The sequence below is a fragment of the Anser cygnoides genome, chromosome 16 (genome assembly GCF_040182565.1).
Source record: "Anser cygnoides isolate HZ-2024a breed goose chromosome 16, Taihu_goose_T2T_genome, whole genome shotgun sequence".
NCBI lineage: Eukaryota > Metazoa > Chordata > Aves > Anseriformes > Anatidae > Anser > Anser cygnoides.
The window spans coordinates 15023556-15037161 of NC_089888.1; the positions used below are offsets into that span (position 1 = coordinate 15023556).

The 13606-nt window shown below is 50.9% G+C and overlaps 1 protein-coding gene across 1 annotated transcript in view; it reads right to left on the reverse strand.

Moving 5' to 3' along the window:
- Nucleotides 1-433: 433 nt before the first annotated feature.
- LOC106045416 (fer-1-like protein 4) overlaps nucleotides 434-13606 on the reverse strand; it is a 43204-nt gene continuing 30031 nt past the window's right edge. Inside the window, exons 35-45 of the mRNA XM_013195878.3 lie at nucleotides 11283-11393; nucleotides 10682-10809; nucleotides 10030-10200; nucleotides 9048-9202; nucleotides 7543-7721; nucleotides 6371-6456; nucleotides 5314-5412; nucleotides 4808-5049; nucleotides 3271-3551; nucleotides 2462-2562; nucleotides 434-1920 (exon numbers count right to left, since the gene is read on the reverse strand). Of these exons, the coding sequence (XP_013051332.3) occupies nucleotides 1740-1920; nucleotides 2462-2562; nucleotides 3271-3551; nucleotides 4808-5049; nucleotides 5314-5412; nucleotides 6371-6456; nucleotides 7543-7721; nucleotides 9048-9202; nucleotides 10030-10200; nucleotides 10682-10809; nucleotides 11283-11393 (1734 nt within the window). The 3' untranslated portion in view covers nucleotides 434-1739. The remainder of the gene's footprint in view (nucleotides 1921-2461; nucleotides 2563-3270; nucleotides 3552-4807; nucleotides 5050-5313; nucleotides 5413-6370; nucleotides 6457-7542; nucleotides 7722-9047; nucleotides 9203-10029; nucleotides 10201-10681; nucleotides 10810-11282; nucleotides 11394-13606) is intronic.

Here is a 13606-nt window from a genome sequence, read left to right on the forward strand (position 1 = left end):
CTGGGGCACACTGAGCACTGCTGGGGTGCAACACACCTGCTGGGGCACAACAAACATCCATGTGATACACTGGGCATTTTGGGGTGCACCATGTGCCACTTGTGAAGGTGATGACCCATGCAACAGCCCCTGCAGAAAGCTGGGGTGATGCTGCGCTAGGAGCAGTGGTCACACCCCAGGGCCCCGGGTGGGTGCTGCATGCCCTGAGTCCTCCACAGCGCACTTGCTCCCCTGCAGCCCAGGGGTCCCTGAGGAGCGGAAAGAGGGGGCTCCCTCTTCCTCCCCTTTGCCATCCTGGAGCAAACACTGCCGCCTGCCCCAGGGAGCACTGTGCCTGCCCCTCACCCGCACCCAGCTGTAGGGTCCCACCCAGAGTCCCCACCCCCTCCTTACCCTGCCTGCCTGGCTCTCCACAGCTGGATGTTTTCTCCCCAAAACTTGTTCCATTCCTGCTCCATTCAAAAGACAAACTAGTCAAATGTCTTCAATAACAACAACAACAAAAAAAACCACTGTCACTTAATTTCACTGGAGATGCCACTGTCCCTCTGTACTGTCACCTCCTGCACTAGGAAGGAATCCATCCTGTCAAACCTCATGGTGAAACATCTTGACTTGAGATCCAGTTATGCCAGAGCTTGTGTCAGCAACAACTGTGCAGATGACAGGAACCCTGGGGCGATGGAGACCATGCTGAGAACAAGTCTCATTAAATTTACATCAGCCCAACACCATAATGCAGATTCATGCTGACAACCCTATGCTGACATCCCAGGGCTGTGCTACCTGGAAGGAAGGGCAAAGGTGCCTCAGGAAGGCTGCCTGCAACAGCGGGACCCTGGGGGAACGTCTAGGGAACCCAAGCAATGTCAGAGAGAGCATCCAAGGAGTTTTTATTGGAATTGGGTTGGAACTGGATGACCTTTAAATTCCCTCCCAACCCAAACCATTCTGTGATTCTATTGCTCTATTCCGGTGGAAACGAAGATCCAAAATGAAATTTGAAGCAAGCCTGATACCCAGCCCAGCACATGCAAAGAACGCTGTTAAATAGGTAGTGAGGCATGACCACCAGAAACAGCCTGTGTCCCGGGGGTGGTGCCACCATGTCCAGAGCTGACCTCTCTGTTCCCATGCTCTTGGAATAAAAAGAGCTCATGGTTACCTTGGCTATATTGTCCTTCTACTCCCCTTCACCCAGCAGCAGCACCCTAGCAATCCCCATTCAAAGGTTTTCCAGGTCTCACCTCCACCAGGCCCTCCCCTCCACCAGACCTGCCTTCCCCTATACAATGTGTTCTGAATTCCTCAGGCACGAGGAGGCCTGAGAAGTGCCAGGTATTGTGCAGCCAGGGCATAGATGGCTCTGTATGTCCCCATCCCTTCCAGAATGGCTCTCAATGGCAAAAGCTGTTTTCAGCTGCCGTGTCTGTGGGGCCAGCCCCATCTGTGATCCTTTTCCCACCATCCCCCCAAGGTCAACAAAGAACAATTTTTTTTCCCACAACTGTAACTGTCTTTGAAAGAGTTTGCCTTATTTAGTAGGTTGGTTACTTGGTTTCTTAGCATCTCATGGGGACTTAGCAAGAAACATGACTCCTCATAGAGAGGCCACTTCTCCATGCCTCTCACCCTGAAGGTTGTCTGTGCACCTGCAAGGTTTCCTTAAACTTTCTGATCTAGCCTCAAGTCTTGCAATAATCACAGTTGTCTTTGAATAGTCCCGTTCTGGAGACCATTTATCCATTGATGATCTTCTCACTGATGTATCCAGGCATAGTATAGATCAGTAAAACCAGGAAGACAGTCAGAAGAGCAACCAGGAACAGCACGATTATGTACTTCTTGTATCGCTTCCAGATGAAGAACACAAAGGTCTTCATAGGATTCACAAACCAGTTGAAAGAAGTTTTTGGCCGGCTGGAACATAAATGGATGAAGAGATCAGCAGAGGCTCAAGCCACAGAGCAGCACATAAGCTCCTCTGCACTGGTGCCCTGCCAACCTCACAGGCCACCAGCTCTTCCTGCTGCTTCCAGAAAGGATTACCCTGGGGGCTACAATAATTACAGTCCCTGTGAAAGCACTGTTGACAGCAGAGCTGACTCCTGAGCCTCAGGACAGCCCCAGCAGAGCTGTTCTGCACCCCCATGGCTAACAGGTATGTTCATATGGTTAAATGAGAGGTGCCCTTCATACAGGTGATGTTACAGCACAACTGCCCTGAGTACCCTCTTGAGATCAGCCCTGGCCCAGCTGCGGCTGCCACAAGTCCTGCTGGACCCACCCAAGCTCTGGGAAGCGCTGGCAGCCCCAGTCCTGCATATCCCACCACCTTGTCCTTCAATTGCTCTGAACTTCCTGATGAGCAGATTCTCCCTCTTCCCACACTGCTGCCAAAAACACAGATACCCCTGACACGAGCCAACCATTCTAAAAGGTGATGAATGCAGATACTCACTTAGGCTTTTCCAGGGGTTCAGGCTCTTTTCGGCCCAATCCAACAGGACTTTTCTCAGCCTCCTCCACAGTCAGCAGCTGGAACTCTGCTTCCACCTTACCCTGGAGGGGGAACATGCCTGAGCCACAGCTGCACATGCTGCTTCACAAAGCAACTTGCTAGCCATGTGCCTTGCCTAGACTGGCTATTTTTCTCCCAGTGCCACTTGGAGAGGAATTAACTTTTCCTTCCAGTCGTTAGCTGCAGAGTCTCTTACTTTACAACCAGGGGAAATTGTGGTCTGGCCGAAAACTAACCATTTGGCAGGGAAGACACTATATTGTAATGCGCTCCCCAGTTATCTGAATTTGGCTGCAATCTCTCACACTGGTACTGAAAACAAGTCAGCCATGGGGACAAGCAGTGGTCCACTAGCTGGGCCATCAGCAGCAAGTCCACTCAGGGATATTCATCACCTGCCTCTCTGGGGTTGGCAGAGACCCTAGGACATGCCTAACTTTCTGCTGTCCTGTCTGATTTATGGGGAGCCAGGTGCCTCTTGCATTGCTCCTCTTGCTGAGAACTGCTCTACAGGAAGCTCAGAAGAAGATATGAAGACACCCCCAGCACACCACTCCAGCTGGCACCTCTGGGTAGATGAAGCACTGGACTTGCAGCAGATGGGACAGGTCCCCAAGATCCTACATGACGTTCTGGGCAACTAGGCCGTTGCTGCCTCTGCAGGTTACATGCACACAGGACAGGTAGCCATGTCATGACAAAGGCATGTCACTGGCTCTCTGCTCACCTCTGCTAATGCCCTGCCTTACCGTCAGGAGGTACTTGTTCCCACTGGGGTCTGTGAACTCAATGTCTTCTTGTTTGACAGAGCTGCTCCACTTCTTTTTCTTCCTTTTCTGCTTGGCTTTCCTCTCCTCTCTCTCCTTGTCTTCTTGATCTTCAAGTCTGATGAAGGGCCACCAGCCACGCATGCGCTTGTTTCGGAAGATGGAGAAGCGAGGTGTAGCATTCTCCTTTGCCATTTTGATGGTGCAATGCTCTGAGCTCTTGGCCGCCCGCACCATGTCATGCAGCTTCAGCTCGATGGAGCCTGCAGGCACCGTAAAGAGAAAAGCTCATGGTGAAACCCTGCGGTGAACCTCACGCACCAGTTGGCTTGTCTCAGCCATGCTCCTACCACCACTAGCATGTCCCAGCTGCTGCAATGGTCTAACAGTGTATTGCACATTTATGGGTGGAGAACATGAAGCTCAGCATAGGAAAGGACCAGCCCAAGAGCTGGAGACTAAGAGGCAGAAGCTACAGGTCTTGTCTCCTCAGTCTGATGTGGCCAGTTTGGCTTGCATGTGGTACAGTGGGTTATTGTGAAAACAATGCCATGTTCCACCCTGCTCTCCTCACACACCAAACTCCTCTTCCCCCCTTGTTCCTGCAGACTTTAATAAGGAATTATAAAATCTGGAAAACTTATTGAGGTTTTCACCTCTGACCTATACCTGAAATAGCCTCAGTTCACTCCCCTGTTTGGCCTTCTACTGTCTTCCTTGGAAGGAGCTCCTGCCCCAGTTCAGCACTCAGGCCTTGCAGCAAGTAAGTCTTATCACATACTGGTCTGTATTGGCCAGCAACCAAGGAAAATGGGAATTCCCCCCTGTTCAGCTCTGGTGAGACTGCGTATCGTTATTGTGTCCATTTTTGGACCCCCCAACACAAGAGAGGTGTCAGCTAACTAGATCATGTAAAGCAACAGGCACGAGCTGCAGCAATGAAAACTCTAATTAGAAATAGGTAGAACAATTTGAGAATTATGAGAATGGTGCAGCACAGAAGAGGGGCCCAGAGGGATGCTGGGATCTCCATTCTTGGAGATTGTCAAAACTCCCCCAGACAAGGCTCTGAGCAACCTGATCTACATTGCATCTCCCTACTCGGAGCGGGCAGTTTGCAATAGACTGCAGACCCCTTCCTGCCTAAACATTCCTGAAACTGTGCTTGCCAGGAAGCACTGGTATTGCTCTCTAACACTTTCCTTAGTGCTCGAGTAGCACTGCTGAAAAAATCACCACTGAAAGCATCACATGGAAGTACAAGTGCTTGTTGGGTGTAGTCCCAGCAAGGCCTTGGGACAAGCATGCCAGCTCAGTGTGTTTCCGTGGGGCAGCTGTGCACCACTATGTTCTGCCTATCACTCACATGCCAAAAGGCAGCCCAGGTTACTGCTGAACTGAAGAGCTTGATCTGGCACTGCTGGTGCCTCGTCTTGAAGAGCTAGACCCCCAGGAAAATGCTGTAATACTCCAGCAAGGTGAGGGACAGCCACCCCACTCCCAGCAGACCATACCATACCTAGAAAGTCGTTAGCTGAGATCCTGTCATAATCCCAGACCTGGAGAACCAGAACAGCTGGTTCACGAAACTCTGATTCCTCCACTGAAAAGACAGAATCCTTCTTCTTGTAGGTGATCTCCTTCTCAGTTGGGAGATAGTTGAAGCGGAAGATGAACCTCCAGTTGAAATTGCCCTCCCCGGTCAAGGAGTTAAAGTGAACATCCGTCTCCTGCTTGTCATGGTCGAGTCCCTTTATCCAGCTGCAGGAGAAACTCAGTTATCTCCTACCCCTGTCATTCAGTCCCAAAGACAGACTAGAAAGATGGAGGGGCTACCCATGGGGTAGCAGGAAAGGAAGGGACAAACAGCCAGATTGCGCCAACACCTGACCACCATCTTTGGGGCTAAGAGCATTCAGTGCAGGGGCAGGGAGGGGCAGAGGTTCAGAGGAGGAAGTGAGGGGTGAGGGGCAGAGCAGAGAGCTGGACAGCGAGGATCTGTCCTCCTGCTGGCTCCCGTCAGACCTTTTCACGTAGATGTCGCTAGAAGGCTCTCCAGTTATTGGGTTGACATCATCAAGGATTACGTCGTCTGTGTTCCAGATAATCACACGCAACTCATAGCTGTGGGAGGGACACAGGGGTGGGTGAGACACCTGCTCTCATGCTTGGTGCCTGGGGGGGCAGATCAAGTCTACACCAGCGGAGCAGTAGGACCTGAACCCTCCTAGCCCTGTGGTACCCTGACAAAGCTCCTCTGGCCCTGCCCAGCCCAGCAGTCTCATTGCTTTGCACAAAGCCTTTGCTTTTTTGCTGGGTTACAGCCCTGCAAGACGAACACCCACAGACAAAACAAGCAGCTTATGCAAAGCTAATTCCTGGTGTGGTGCAAGCCCACCCAGCACCACTAAGACAGGGACACAGAAAGGCTTAGGCAGGAAGGGACCTCTGCAGTCTCCACTCCAACCTCCTTCTCTAACTTCACAGTAGATCAGATTGCTCAGGGCCTTGTCCTTATGAGTTACAAATATTTCCAAGGCTGAATATCCCAGCATTTCTCCAGTTCCTTGGGTCCCTGTCCCAGAGTTTCCTCACTCTCATTGTGAACTATATCTAGTTGGAGTTTCCCTTGCTGCAAGTTGTGTCCATTATCTCATGTCCTTTCACATGCACCTCTGAGAAGAACCCAGCCCCGTCATCTGAATAGTCTTATTAGATCACTGAAAACAACAGATCACCTCCTTCAACTTCACTTCTCCAGGCACCCAGAGGACTTCCATTCACTAGCCAGAAAAGAGCTATGTGAACAGCTCAGACCTGGATTTCCATCTCCTCTATGTCCACCATTCAAGGAGTTTAACCCTGCCCTTCACGAGCACTTGTGCAGCTGAAGCACTTGTGCCCCACGCCAATGCACCAAGACACCATGCTACACCCAGAACTGAAGCAAAGGAGAGTGCTGTGTGCCAGAAAGCACAATCAGTCTGCATGGGACTTTGCAGCACATCCCAGCAGGCACAGCAGGGGACAGTAACCCTCCACATGGGCTCACTAGTCCCAGCTCTGCTCCCGGGGGTGCTACCTGATAGGCAGTCGTGGCTTGATATTCACTGGTGGTGGTGCAGGGACATCATTTGGAAACATGTCAATCCACATGTGCAAGGAGCCCTGATGAGAGAAGAGAGCAGAGAGGTTTCAGAAGACTGACCACCCTTCAAGGAGCAAAGGATTGGACCTGCAAGGAAAGCTTTCACCAGAAAGCCACTACTTGTCTCCTTCCTCCCCACCCCCAGCACTTCAGAGCTTTGTGTGACTGGATTTTAGAATGGGTTGGAAAAAAAAATTGGAACTACTCAAAATACCTTCTTTACCTCCCCACCCTGATGCCAAGAAAAAACATCTCAGCTGAACTGAGTCTATTTCAAACACAAACATCTTTCCAGCCTGGAAACCCCATGGGCAGCCTGGCTGCAGCACAGGCCAGTCACTGTGCAGAGCATCTTGGCTCTCCAGCTCCAGGTGCTCTGTGGTGGAGGAACCACCAGACAGGGCTCAATGTATGGCCATTGGCACCAGCAGAAGGAAACACCTCCTCTTGGAGCTGCTGTCCCAGACTCCCTGCAGGCACTGCTCACATCCAGCTCAAAGTGTGGGAGCAGCTTCTGCTGTCTGAACAGCAAAGGGAGCCGGGACCCCAGCCCAGGTCCCCAGGTCAGGAGCCACCAATGTTACTTCCAAGGCCCTGTTCTACGGTGATGGTGACCTGGGAGAGCAGGAAAAAGACAAGAGGGCAGAACAGGGTTTTTGCAGGGGAGCAAAGGAGCAATGACAGGGGCTAAAGCAGAGGAAGAGGCAGGGAAAGGCAAGGACACTACCACCGACCATGGCAGAGCAGGTCCCTTGCCACCCACACAGTATCCTCATTGGAGCAGCTGTGTGGCCTGAGGAGAAAGGAAGGACTCTTGGCCACCAATATTGTGACCACAACATCAATGAAGAGAGGTCCAGGAGCTCCACTAAACTCCAAGGGTGGATCTGAACAAAAAACACACAAGGGCAGCAGTCCTCCTTCCATAGCAGGGCTGGACGTGCACACAACTCCAGTTGCCCACCCAGGCAGGGGCAGAGCATGGGACTTGTGCCACAATGAGGAGACAAAGGGACAACAGGGGACCAGCCAAGAAGCTGAGAACCAGTCACCCCAAAAGTCCTTGCCAGAGAAATGTCTAAGTTGGACAAGGAGACACATCTCACCTGCACGAGCCCAGGGTTCTCTGGGTTGTAAAGGGACCGGATCTCTACATGCTCTGGTACCAGCTTGTACCCACATCCTGGCATCTCTTCCCAGTGCTGCAGAACGTACAAAGCCTTATGTTCATCATCCACTGACCAGTTCTCATCTGCCACTCCTCTCTGGTTCCTTGCAGAGGCCTCTGCAGCAGGACAGAGTCAGGCAGAAGATGAAGGAATCTGGCTGGAAAGAGCTGCTTCAGGAAATTAGTCACCGGCACAGGTATGTATAGATGATGGACTGGGTAAACAAGCAGCTTCCCAGAAGAAACAGTCTGTGCTGCTGACTGACTCATTTGGCATAGAGTGAAGGCAAATAGCAGTTCAAGACCAAAGTAAAGCCCGCTGGTGGGGAGAAAAACAGGAACCAATGGGTAAGGACATACTAACCCACTCAGTCCCAGGTTTAAAGAGAACACCTGCCCTTTGGATATCACTCTGAAACCAAAACCATCCCAAGCAGGCCCTGATCATGACAGAGGTCCACAGGGCAGCCCTGTCCTTTCCTGAGTGGGATTTATTTCCCATTCATGACACAACCAACCCTTAGAGACCAGCAGAAAGCAGAGGAACACTGAAACAAGCAGAAGGTAAAGTTGTCTGAACACATAAAATTGTCCTGCTCTTTGCGCAGAACAGACACAGAAAGCATCCTTTCTGCAGGCAACATAGCATTGCCTCACAAGATCCAGTCATCCAGAAGCAGGCCACATCTGCTCCGTCCTTTTCTCCAGGCTGGTCTCACTGCATGAGTATTTGTCACTGGAGGGAACAAGCTCAGAAGGAACAGTTCAGGAAGGTTCTGCATCACTGCTGGCAAAGGGTGTAAGTCACTATGTTCTTGGTCACCTGTGGTCCCAACTCACAGCTTATAATTCCAGTAAGGAGGAAAAAAAATAGCAAAGGAGATGTGGAAGCTGCCCATAAGGAGGAAATAAATAGTGAGGAGCAGTGGGGTGTTACCCAAAGCACCCAAAACCACCAGAAGCAGAGAGCATCCCTGAAGGATGAAGCCATCTAGGAGAAGGAAAGGAGACTAAAAGTCTCCTCTTCTCCCCCCCACCCAATGTCTTGGTGATGGTGGTCACAAGCAGATGGAGATAAAGCTCCATAACAGTGTCAGCCACTAGAATAAGCTACACCTTCGCTGGCTGAACAAGGATCAAATGCCCATGCACTGCTGTGCGAGAGGGTTTACTTTGCAGAAGGAATGTTCCACTCACTGTCTGAGAAGCTGCTTTGGGATCTAATGGCCTGGATCACATCTCCCCCATTGCAACATCATCATCCACCAAAGCCAGGACACTGAGAGCTGAGAATGCTCCCAACAGTGACCCAGAAATATGGGCAGGGTGCAAAGTGGGGGCAAACAGCCCAACTAGCCTGGACACTTCAGGGAAGAGAGGCTGTTGGGTTGGGTTCCTAGCCCAGTTCACCACTGAGCACAGGAGTAGCCATGCCCTCTGTACCTTCAGGAAATGCCTCTGGAGGAACCTTGAAGATTTTATTGCCCACTTTGACCTCCTCCTGTCTGTACTCTGCTGCAGGTAGCGAGGTTTTCTTGCATAAGCTATCCAGGATCTGTGTGGGCTTGAAAGCATCTCGCCACATGTTGTAGCCATCTCTGTGTGGAAGGGAGAACACATATAGTTTAGACATGACAGGTTTTTTTCCATAGTTTAGGAGATCCCCTGTCCTCCTTCCAACACAGGCTATGCCACAAGCTCCCTGCTCAGAGTTTCATTGGGGAAACCACAGACACAAAGAAGCTTAATGAATGAAAAGCTTAACGAGATTTCCTCTCCCAGAACAAGCCAGGGTTGCACCTCACAGAACCATTGGCGTCAGAGCAGCAACAGCAGCAAGTCCAGCTGAAGCTCCGAACTGGGAGAGAGGTGTCAGCTGTTCTGGGAACTCAATTCCAACAGCTAATTAACAGCTCAATTCCAACAGCTAATTATCAAGTAACAGGGGAGAAAAGTGTTTACAGAAAATGTGGCCAAACACACCAGAAAAATACACCAGAGAATATATATTACATGAGGACAAAGGAAAATAGACATCATGAGCCTAGGTGCTCACAGAATCATCTAGTTCTAAAGAAACTGCCTTACTTTCTGAAAGAGGTCAAAATTACAACACTGTTAAATGATTGTTTTTTTCACGGAACACCAATATGAAAGCATTAAAGATTTTTTTGCTACTACATGCAAAATGTATCCTTCTGCAGTAGGAGTTAGAGCTATCACAGGAAATGGGTAGGAGACAAAAAAAATAATAATAAAAAGAGATGGACTTATCCATATTCCTTGTAGTGCATCTGCATGATACCTGCTCAAAGAATACCGTGGCTGCAAGGGTCATCCTCCAGAACTGGAGGTGCTCTGTTACCCACCTGAACAGTAGGCGAAAAGAACTCTCACAGCCCTAATGTGTCAGACTAGTACCTACATGTCATACTGCAAAGCCACTCCACAGTTGGCCCTGTGCTTGCTGTAGAATCGATTCTCCAAATCAATCTTGGTCTCCCCAATCAGATCATCAGATCCAACCAAATCATGGTCAAATATTGCCACAGTGAGCTCTGATTCCATGGGAAAGGAGACTGTCAGCTCCACAACTCTGAACAGAAGCAGATTTGGAAAGTGCAGTTAGCAAGGAGATATGAAATACATGCTCTGTTTCACCCATCCTACCCATTTAAGAACTGTATTTGCCAACCCTAAGACTCTGATAGAATTTGGCTCTGCAAAGTTCAGTGTGTGCAGTTTTCAGTGTGCATATTCAAACAAAGGAGTTATTCACCCAGGAGTGTATGCTGTTGGATAGAGCTCCTTGTTGGAGGTAAGGACAAACGTCTCCAAAGCTCTGTTGCTGCTTGGCTTGCTACTTTGTCTGATAAATCAAGTCCTTTGAGTGCTTCACTCCTAAACCCAAACACTCCTGTGACAGATGGAGGCGGGAGACATGTCTGGCACCTTTGTGTTATAGTACAAGATTCTCCAGCAGAGAGGAACAGAAGACTGCAAATGCTGGGACGCAGCATGAGCCCTATATTTACACTATTCCCATTAATCCTACTAGAGGAAAACTTCCTACATACTCTCCAAACACAGGATTGAGCTGCTTTGGGATATATCGCTCCTTGGTGTCCTTCCGCTCCTGCCCCACTGTCACCACCACGTAGGGGTCTGCTTTGCCATTGGGGTCTGCTGGAGACAGGTTTGTAGCCTGGAATACACAAGAGGTAGAGCCATACACCAGCTGCAGAGAGCAACATGCATAGGAGACACTGTGTGGGGCCTGAGACCACCCAAGCTCACTGGTCAGGTGTTTCCAGTAGCTGCCCCAGCAAGTGAAGCACATTTGCTGCCATGCAAATCCCCACTTAACAAGCAACAGATGCCTCCAGCTGCCAGCCCACCTGCTTGCTCACTGTCTCAAGGCAGATGACAGGAGCTGGGCAATGCCCATCTAGATTCTTAGCACCTCATGAAGATACAAAGCCCAGAAGGCTCTCCATGGACAAGGAATAAATACAAGCCCCCACTGTAACGGACTCCAACTGGCCAAGCAGAGCCTGTAAGCCAGTATCGAGCCTTTCACAAGTGCCGCTGCTCAAATTCACTAAGTGGTGAATGGCAGGATGTCCTTAGGAAGGGGCAGACCTCCAAGCATTACTGTCACCACCACAAGAGACTTACCTTAACAACATAAACTCTAATGAGAACCTTGATGGGCCTGTTCCTTGGAACACCCTGGGAGACCCTTGGCTCCTTGCTGGCTTCCACAGTAGGATAGACATAGAAGGAGCCCTGCAATAAAGACACTGCAGATAGAATCACAGAATCATAGAATCGTTAAGGTTGGAAAAGACCTCCAAGATCATCTGGTCCAACCATCACCCTACTATCAATGTTACCCTCTAAACCATGTCCCCAAGCACCATGTCCAACCTTTCCTTACACACCCCCAGGGACGGTGACACCACCTACCTCCCTGGGCAACCGTTCCAATGCCTGACTGCTCTTTCTGAGAAGAAATGTCTCCTAATTTCCAACCTAAACCTCCCCCGATGCAACTTGAGGCCATTCCCTCTAGTCCTATCACTAGTTACCTGTGAGAAGAGGCCAACCCCCAGCTCCCCACACCTTCCTTTCAGGTACCTGTAGAGAGCAATGAGGTCTCCCCTGAGCCTCCTCTTCTCCAGACTAAACACCCCCAGCTCCCTCAGCCGCCCCTCACAGGACTTGTGCTCCAGGCCCTTCACCAGCTTCGTTGCCCTTCTCTGGACACGCTCCAGGGCCTCGATGTCCTTCTTGTAGTGAGGGGCCCAAGGCTGAACACAGCACTCAAGGTGTGGCCTCACCAGAGCAGAGTACTGGGGACAATCACCTCCCTGGCCCTGCTGGCTACACTATTCCTGATACAGGCCAGGATGCTGTTGGCCTTCTTGGCCACCTGGGCACACTGCCGGCTCATGTTGAGGCCAGCATCAATCAGCACCCCCAGACCCTTTTCCTCTGCACAGCTTTCCAGCCACTCTGCCCCAAGCCTGTAGCACTGCATGGGGTTGTTGTGGCCAAAGTGCAGGACCCGGCACTTGGCCTTGTTGAACCTCATCCCCTTGGCCTCTGCCCATCGACCCTGGCCAGATCCCTCCTGATTTTTTTCTCTGCACAGCTGACAACTTCCCTGTACTCTCCCCAAGTTGCCAACCCCTTCTTCCACCGGACATAAACTCTTGTTCTCCCAGACACTCAGCAAAAGTTCCCTGTTCAGCCACTCCAGTCTTCTTCCTGCCAGCCCATCTTACGGCACATGGGGACAGCCTGCTCCTGAGCCTTTCAGACTTCCTTCTGGAGGAGCATCCAGCCTTCCTGGACCCCTCTGCCCTTCTGGACTGGCTCCCAAGGGACCCTCCCTACCAGTGTCCTGAACAATTCAAAGTCTGCCCTCTGGAGGTCCAAGGTAGCAGTTTTACTGACACCCTCCTCCCCTCCTGACTTCACCAAGAACAGAGAACTCTACCATTTCGTGGTCCCTCTGCCCAAGACAACTCCTTACCACCACATCTCCCACCAGTCCTTCTCTGTTCGTGAACAGCAGGTCTAGCGGGGCACCCCTCTGGTAGGCTCACTAACCAGCTGAGTCAGGAAGCTGTCCTCCACGCACTCCAGGAACCTTCTAGGCTGCTTCCTCAGGGCTGTGTTGTATTTCCAGCACATGTCCGGGAAGTTGAAGTCCCCCATGAGAACAAGCGCTGACGATTGAGTGACTTCCACCAGCTGCTTACAGAACGCCTCTTCTGCCCCTTCATCGTGGTTTGGCAGTCTATTACAGACCCCCCACCAGGATGTCCGCCTTGTCGGCCAACCCCCTGATCCTTAACCACAGGGACTCTACCTTATCATTCCCAACCCTGAGCTCAACAACATCAAAACACTCTCTAATACAGAGAGTCACGTCACCTCCCCTCCTAAGTTGCCCGTCCCTTCTGAAGAGCTTGTAGCCATCCATTGCAGCACTCCAGTCGTGGGAGTGGTCCCACCACGTGTCAGTGCTGGCGATTAAGTTATAGCTTGCCTGCTGCACAATGGCTTCCACCTCCTCCTGTTTGTTGCCCACGCTGTGTGCATTGCTGTAGATGCACTTCAGTTGTGCCATTGCCCTCACCCCCAACCCTGGGACTCCTCCCCCAGGCTCACCTCTATCAAGCCTCATTGCATCCCCGTCCCCCTTCATACCTAGTTTAAAGCCCTCTCAATAAGCCCTGCCAGCTCCTGGGCTAGAATCTGTTTCCCTCTTTGAGACAGGTGGGACCCATCAACAGCCATCAGGCCAGGTGCCGAGTAGAATTCCCCATGATCAAAAAATCCCAAATTCCTGCAATGGCACCAGCCTCTCAGCCATGTATTGATCAGCTGGGCCTTCCAGGTCTCCTGAGTGGGGAGGCATACTCCCAATGATAATGGCTAGATACAAGAGAACATCTCAGATGGGATTGAAGCCACCAAGACCAGCCCCT